At 31.2% G+C, this 8,805-nt stretch overlaps 2 protein-coding genes across 4 annotated transcripts in view; both read left to right on the forward strand.

Moving 5' to 3' along the window:
* The window catches only part of LOC117177884 (alpha,alpha-trehalose-phosphate synthase [UDP-forming]), a 285,945-nt gene that overhangs the window by 33,679 nt on the left and 243,461 nt on the right, over positions 1 to 8,805 (forward strand). For 2 of the 3 annotated variants that reach the window (XM_033368945.1, XM_033368946.1), the window contains exon 2: positions 5,973 to 6,401. The gene's annotated coding sequence lies outside the window, so the exon portion shown is untranslated. Of the gene's footprint in view, positions 1 to 5,963; positions 6,402 to 8,805 lie in introns of those variants that run through there. The other variant, XM_033368947.1, reaches the window with a different exon arrangement.
* Positions 8,026 to 8,652, forward strand: LOC117178652. The gene has a single exon (XM_033370076.1). The coding sequence runs from the start codon at positions 8,026 to 8,028 to the stop codon at positions 8,650 to 8,652; it is 627 nt and encodes a 208-aa protein (XP_033225967.1).

Genomic DNA, 8,805 nt, shown 5'->3' on the forward strand with positions numbered 1-8,805 from the left:
GCAATGCTTTCATGTTGAAACGGGTCGTATTTAAAATTGTTAAATTGTGAACAGCTTTATTTATATGATTATAAATTTTGAAACATTATGTAACTTTCAATGATTGCAGTGCAGAACTAGATAACCAACATTTTTCCGAAACTGGGCTTTTTACATATAAAATTCTCAAACAATTTAATACATATTTTGTTCAAAGGATTTGTTCGAAATCTCATTTTTAATATGTTAAAATAAGACTGTTGGTGATTCAAAAGCTAATAGTTGAGTGTAATTGCAACCCATCATTATCTTTTTTTTTAAATTCTCTAGCCTCTTACCTTTCTTTAAGACCTTTTTCTGACCATATTTGTTTTCCTAAATATTGTTTAAAACAATACAATATTAAAACGGTTCTTTTTTTAAAGAAAAATCTCTTGAATCAATCGATTTTCCACAAAAAATCTGAAATCTTCATTTTCTACAAAAGTCACTTTTATAAGCGTTTTTTTTACTTAACTTTTTGCCGTGGCATTAGAAATGATATTTTTTAAATTATTATTATTCATTTATAAATAAGCACATAAAAAATCTTTATTTTCCCGGAATGGATTCATTTTTTTGCATGAACACTTTTTTATTTCTATTCGGCTCCCCTGTATCTCCGGTGCAAGTTCTTATTATTTTTTTAAATTGCAAAATTGATTGTCGTCTTTATCCTAAGACGATTTTCAAACCACATTGAATTTGAACCTCCAAATTCTTGAATGATTTACTCGGAATTGGTTAACTTTTTGTAATTGTAATTAAGCCTTTTCCAGTTTTAGGCTCCTGACACTTTGAAATTGTAAACTTCTACATTCTGTTTCTCGAATCTGGATTTTTTCAATCATACATTTTCTTCTTTCAATTTAGAAACACTTCATCTCGGGATCAAAGTTTTTTTTTATCTTTAAATGGTGATTTCGATTTTACGGAACGTTATTTCGTTCTCCTGAAAATTCCGCCTTTGTTGCTTATCTTGTTCTGTACTGAAGTCTTCATTTATGAGTGACATTGAACATGAAAAGAATACGATACAAATACAAAATTACTTTGTCATTTAGTTGAAAATAATTTCATTTTGAAGGCATAGTTCTAGCATAGTTTATAGTTTGATGCCTAACGCCAGTATAATTAATAATAATTCATAATTAATTTTACCAACAGTATTTTTCTTAAATACATTTTTGTAAATATAAACATGCCAAAAACATTTTTAGAGAGTTCATCAACGAATAGAATAAGCCGTACATAAGAATTTTGCTACTTTTACCTGAACAAAAAGCAGAAACCTATGTAACTCTCTAAATAACTAAATAATTTTAAACTGAAATACTCATTCAAAAGTTCGAATAGCGTAATCTTCAAAAGTTAGTTACAATTAACAATGGAAATATTTTACTCAAGTTTTAAAATAATTTTTAAACTTGAGATAACTACTAAATAGTGTGCAACCTGAAATAGAAATTTAGTTCTAATTTAAACAATACGAACGTGTGTCAGTAAATGCATAGTTTTTAATATTTTATCTATTCATTTTTTATCTAAAATACCACACTGCTCAGATCGAGGCTCAGTTTCTTTGATGTTAATTTCAACTTTAATCGTTTCAATTTTTGAATTTTGGCACAATTAGCTGGATGTTTTCGGTACATGTTTTTATCGTTGACAGGGGTTGAAGCCGTTACGTCTTTCTTACAATTATTTCTTAAATACATTTTGCTAATTAAAAGCTAAATGTATGTATTTATAGCGAACAGCAAGCCCATTTTAATAAACATTTCCATTGAAGTTAAGTTATAAATTTTAAACCACGGTAACCCAGAATTTTATTCTTAATTCATATTGACTCATTATACCTTATTATAATACCTTTTTATACAAGATAACAATTTGCTTTGGAATTTATTAAAATTTAAAGAATTGTAGGTAGATATGACGGTTAAACAAAATAAAAAATATTTCATGACAAACAAAAAAATCAATGGGATCTAACAGGAGTATTCGAAGTGCTCCACCCTCCCGTCCCAAATATATACCTGCTTTTATTAACGTCTCTAGGTTTAATCCTTCAATTAAAAGGATGAGGTACTCAGGAGATTTACTGAAGCTAACAGAAGATATTGATTACAAATTTCCAGAACACTTTTCTTTCATTAAGTTCTAGGCTCTTCGATAGTATTTTATATTTTAGAATTCAGATCTTTCAGACCCCCCTGCTGTCGCTTTTTCTATATAAGGTCTGTGTAAGTTTAATATTGGAGTGAACCTCGTGTTGTCCCCACCCCCAGGACGTTACACATTTTTTGAACGGCCTCGTATATAATATTTATTTTTCTCTAGATCTTATTGAACCGCCGAGTGATTAGGAATGTACATTCTCAGTAAATAATTAAATCCCCAAGATTAAATATTCTTTCAATTTCTTTAAGACGATATTGCGAAAAGAATTGAAATATTTCGATGTATTCTTAAGTTATAGATATGTACATAATATATTTATCTTAAAAATGGTATTGTAATTTTTTCTACATAATGTCAATTTTTCAACTTACAAGAACAAGTCATAAAAAATAAAACTTAAAAATGATTTTCAAAAATTATGAAACTCAATTAGTGATTTTGAGAGATAATTAGATGTCTTTCATGAAATATTCTTACAATAAAGATTATAATTGTACATAATGTTTGTAACTTCAAGACGTTTGAAATCCAACCTTTAAAATTGTACAATTTTAAACGTAACCGACTTGAAGTTTTCGTTTTTTCTAAGTCAAATCACTTTGATTTAAAATTTTTTTAAATTAGGCTGTATAATTTCAAAATTAAGAATGGCTGTAACTCTAAGATATAGTAAAAAGTTGTAAATGAAATAGTGCTACGTTGTTTTTGTTTTAGAAATCGATCACGATAAATATCTATATTAGAATATCAAATGCCAATATCACGTCATGGGCAATCATTAAACAAATAAATATTAATCAAAGTTGAACAAAATTGCATTTAATTTCTACTGTAAATATTTATGAAAATATAAAAAAATATTTTTCTTGAATTAAAGATACAGTTCCTTCAATATAATTTACTTTATTCAACCAAAATATACTTCCAAATGAAGAAAATCATCTCCAATTAAAAAAAGATCTGTATTCAAACAAAAAATTATTGCTTTGAACTAAAGAAATGTATTTGAATAAAATAAGACTATAGCTACAGGTACTGAAATTTCGGTGCAAACAGGTGGATTTTTTTTGTACAAATGGAGGTAGAAAAGGGTCTACTTCTACCGAAATTTCGATTTAACCGATTTTTTCGGTACTTGAAGACACTTCCGTCAAATAAACTTTTTCTCGACTGAAAGCTAGTGAATATATTTCTTTAAGTCACAGAACTTTTCTTTGCATTGAAGAATACTTTTTCCGATTTTTGATAGTGTCATTTTTGTTTTTAATGTTTTTAATGATCAAGAGTAATCTCACACACACTTTTAACATTATTCACATAAGCCATAAGATGTACACATAGATCTATGTATATTGTATAGCAATCCCACGTGTAATATATATATATATAGTTATTAGATTTTAAAAAATCGGAATATATGTACCTATAATTAAGTATATATAATTATTGGTGAGTTTTCAGGTGCATTGGGTTATATTAATTGATTAAGACAAAACATGTAAAAAGCTTAAATGTAAAAAAGCTTTTTTTTAAGGATAAAAAAATATTGATTTCAAATATTAAATCCGGGCAGACTGGTCTTTGTGATGTAACGGAATTTTTCGTGGCTCAAATCTATTTTTTACAATGCAAAAGATGAGACACGTATTGTTTGTTTTGCATAACAAGCAAAATTTTCACCAAAGCTAGTTCCTTATATTTGAAAAGTCTATGAATATAGTCAGGGTTTAGAATCCATCTCTTTTGTTTGAAAATTCTACTGTTTGATGAAAAATATAATTATTTTTATGAAAATTATACTAAAATTATTGAAGAGCTTGGTTAATGATTAAACTTTTTTCTTGAAAATTCGAATTTTTTTCTTGAAACTTCAACCATTTGGTTTCACGTGCAACTATTTTCAGGTATGCGACGTAAAATACGATAAGAAGTCTCAAGGAGGAATTTCAGCTTTTGAAAATTGCTACAAAATTTCTTTCAACCATTTTTTTTATATCACTTGTCATTGCGGTCTTATTTAGCGAAAATACAATGAAAAAAGTAACAAATTGAATTTTTTAGTCCAACGACGCGAGATGCGAAAAACAGTCCCATGCGGGGGAATTGCAGCTTTTAAAAAGTAACGTAAACAATTTCAGACCATTTCTGAGTAGGACTTTTTATTTTGGTTTAATTAATCAAAAAAGGTGCGCAAAAAACAAAATTCAAATTTCGCACGAAACTGCGAATGATACCGAACAAAGTTTCAGGCAGAAATTGCAGCTTCAAAAAGTCCTAAAACATTTTTTTCAACCAATTTTTGGATAGGACTTGCCATTATGGTTTTATTTATCGAATAACTGATATAAAATTTCTAAATTTTTGTAACTGAGAAACGAAAACTTCCATTTAGGACATTCACGCCCCTATCTTTAATGATGGTTTACAGTTTAAAAGGACTTCAGCCTCCAAGGCATTTGGTATATAAAATTGTTTGAATTTAGCACTTGCTTATTAATACTTAGAATAATCGAAATGTGCGAATTATAACTATTCTAACAATATTTTATTTGACTTATAATGTTGTAAATTAAATAATAAATTTTTAAATTTATGTAAAATTTTACTTCATGAAAAATGGTTCAGTAAATTTTACTCAAATCCACTGCAGCTGCTCAAATCTTTTGGTGCAATATGTTACTTAGCTTAGGAAATTCCGGAAGCTAAAATTTGGCCAGATTTGAAATCTTATTAATTAATTTCATAATTTTAGTTTATTTCTCAAACAATCGCATTTCTCAAAATTATCCTTAAATAATTTTGCACTTCCATTTCAAAATTATAAATAGTCTTATTCCTAACTTCATTTGAAAACTCAATAAAAAACAACATACATTTTTTTATTGCTGAACTAATTTTTTTATGAAAGTTCATTAAAAATACTATTTTAACACATAAAAAGCAGAATATGAAGGATTTTCATTGAGTCAAAATCAAAAGTGTGGTTTTTAAAATCTAACTTGAGACATTTTGAAGAGGAGCCAAAGCAGAAAATTGCATTTGTTGAGACCCAAAGACAGTTCAAATCTAGTTTTCATTTTAAGTTCGTGACAATCTGCACTCGACAAATCCATCAAAATTTATTAGTTATTTAACAGCATCTAATTTAGCTTCCTAGGAGGTCTGCAGCTTTCACCGGGTCATCTTAAACGTTTTGAAACTCAAATTATCTCTGAAATTTCCATTTAGCAACTTTGTTACTCAGTCAGAGCGTACCAAAATAAGCAAAGGGTCCTATAGCCGTTCACCTGTTATACTTAGTTCTATTAAATTGCTTTTCGCCTCTGTTTGGCCTTCAGCCTGGATCAGGGGTTTTCCGGTTATAAAATAATAACTCTCCAACGAGCCATCGACTGCAATTTCTATTCTTACCCCACAGCTAAAATTGTCAAACTTCGCTACCACCACCTATACCTGTCGGCCATCTTTTCCTCTAATTCTTGACTTCGAGCCCTAGCGAAAACCTGACGACACTCTACTTGTAGAATTCGTAAGACCAACTTTTCTTGTATTTCACTCGCGATTACTCTTTGATAAATAAACACAAATTACTATAAATGATGTTTCACAAATTACTTACCGAGATCATTATCATTGCTTTTATAATGTGAGGAGTGTTCGAAGACACTTAATTCACGTATAAATTGAGTAAATTAGAACCGCAACTTAAACATGGTCCTTCGATAGCCGGATTGAAATTTAACGAAAACTAATATCGAAATCGATTATAGCATTAAGGAAGCGACCGGGTCTATCAATCGTAAATTGATCAGCAATAATATCGAAGCTATACAAACTAGTCAACGAAATGAAAAATCGCGAGTGAAAATCTGAAAAACGAACTGTGAATGAAAAACAAACAAACAGTGGTTGAAAACCAAAGAAACAAACTGTGTATTGAAACTGATTTGTGAATAGTGAAAAACGAAACTGTGAATGTGATCATAATCGAAACTGTGACTGCGCATACGAATTAACGAAATATACAGAGTGCATAAAGTGCGTTTTGAATTCGTACAACTCCATATTTTTGCAAATTGAATTACAACTGATCTACTACCCACAGCATTTGAGCCGTTTCCAACAACAAACGATGACGTGAAGAATTCATTGATGGAAACCGGACAAGGATCAACGTAGTCTACCCTTGTCAACGAAACGTAAGTCTCTGCCATGTTATTCAATTGAATCAACAAATCCTATTATTAATTTCTTAACTTCTCGTACTGTTATCTGTTTGAATAATTCTATCTTGGTCGTGTAGTGCTTTTATTAGTCAAATGAATCCATAAGCCGGAACCCAATTTTAAAAACTCGTGCGATTACGTGCTCTATTAAAGGGAAAAATAACTATTTTGAAAGGATATTTAAACAGGCCTCTTGATGAACAGATTAGAGGCGAACTAATCGGAAAATGTGAAGCTATAAAGGGATTGCGCGTTAAATTCGAAGACATTCAAACGGAAATAGAATCTATAGTTACAGATGCAGATTTTTCCGAACAGCTAAAAGAGAGAGAGAAAATGCTTTGAAGAAGAACCTTGTTTCACACTTGCTAAAGCAAAGGCACATATTAACGGGGATAAAACAGCTTTACTGTCCGTGCAATCCGCGAGGTCAGCAAATTTGTCTATTCCATCTGATCCAACTCCTTTAAATTCTGATTTTATCGGAAATGATTCGCAATATAGAGTACCAAAAGCAGATCTATCCAAATTCGACGGTTCATACGAGAAATGGCCAGGTTTCTGCGAAGCCTTTACATCGGCCGTTCATAATAATTATAGATTCACTGACTCGGAAAAACTAATGTATTTACGATCAGGTTTACTCGGTAAGGCAGCTGAAAAGGTCGAATCCATAGAAACTATAGATGCTAATTACCAAGTAGCTTGGTCAATTCTAGAAAAGTATTACGACGATCCCGTCGCCGTAGTTGATAATCGTATACGTGCACTTTTTGAGTTGACACCATGTTACAATACATCAGCCTCTGCTCTAGGTGAAATTCTCGACAACGCAACCAAACACTATCGAGCACTCGAAGCTTTAAATAAGCCTTTTTTAGAAGCATTTCCTATTTATCTGGTCGCTTCTGAACTTGATCATCACTCGCGTATCAAATGGAAGGAAGAAATTCAAGGCAATTCTTCTTCGACAATGAGTGAGCTCCTAGACTTTTTGGATTCGCGCAGAAAAGTTCTCGAAACGCATAAAAAAATAAAAATGAAAAGTCGGATCAATCTAGTAGAAATAGTTTAAAGGACAGTGCGGGTCCGCACACATTGAATCGTCGAACACACTTTAACATCGAAAATAATTCTACTTTGTCATACGCGACTCAGTTTAAGGCATTTTTTCATTTGTGCAAGGGTTCTCATTTCACGCAATATTGTGAGCAACTCGTGAACGCGAACATTTCTGAATGTATAAATAACGTTAAAAAATCAAATTTGTGCTTTAATTGTTTAAAGTCGAATCACCGTGTAGAAGACTGTAAATCTTGTCATTGCAAAACGTGCAATAAACGGTATCATTCGCTCTTACATATAGAAACCAAAAAAATTACTTAATCGACTCACGTTAATACATTTTATTCGGAAATTACTCATTAAAATGAAAAACTGCTAACGACTGCAATTGTTCATATAAGGAATAAAAGAGGAACTTACCAAGAATGCAGAGTTATTCTTGACGCATGCTCGCAGCCACACCTTTTAACAGAACATACGGTAGCTAAATTAGGGCTAAAAAACTAGAAATTAATGTTCCACTCGGTGCAATATGAAACTATCTGATCGTTCATTCCACTTACCGGGTCCGTTCGATGGCATAATCGGTGCTGAATATTTCCTGCAACTTTTAAAACAGGGTAAAATAAAGGTTCCCAATCAAAATGCCATTTTACAAAACACCGTTTTCGGGTGGATTGTGGCTGGTAAAATTACATTGCCAGAAACAACTATTCAAATGTCTTGTCATTTACTCTCAACGTCCTTAAACGAACAGTTAGAAAAATTCTGGACAATCGAAAACTGTCTAGAAAGAAAAATTCTCTCACTTGGAGAAAGAGAATGTGAAAATCATTATAAAAAATACTACGCGAGGTGTAGAAATTGGAAAATACTGCGACCAGAAATCAAGGAAGCTTATATTGAAAATATGAAGTCATACTTGACAAACGGTAATATGTCTGAATCAAAATTAGCTTGTATTCGGGAAGAGTATTACTTGCCACATCATGTGGTGATAAAAAATTCTAGTTTAACGACGCAATTACGTGTGGTGTTTGACGGCTCATCAAAATCAGTGACAGGACTGTCACTGAACGACGCCCTCATGGTAGGTCTCAGTATGCAAGAAAACCTCTTTTCTTTACTCGTTCGCTTTCGCTCAATACTTATTGTTTGACATACGAGGGTAGTTCAATAAGTCCTTAGAATGAAGTATAAAAACAATTTCTTTGGGGTAAATTTTTTTTATTTTTCAACATAATCTCCTTGGAGCTCTATACACTTGGTCAATCGCTTTTCAAGTTTTTTTAATCCTTCAGAAAAGTGCGTT

The sequence above is a fragment of the Belonocnema kinseyi genome, chromosome 8 (genome assembly GCF_010883055.1).
Source record: "Belonocnema kinseyi isolate 2016_QV_RU_SX_M_011 chromosome 8, B_treatae_v1, whole genome shotgun sequence".
Lineage (NCBI taxonomy): Eukaryota > Metazoa > Arthropoda > Insecta > Hymenoptera > Cynipidae > Belonocnema > Belonocnema kinseyi.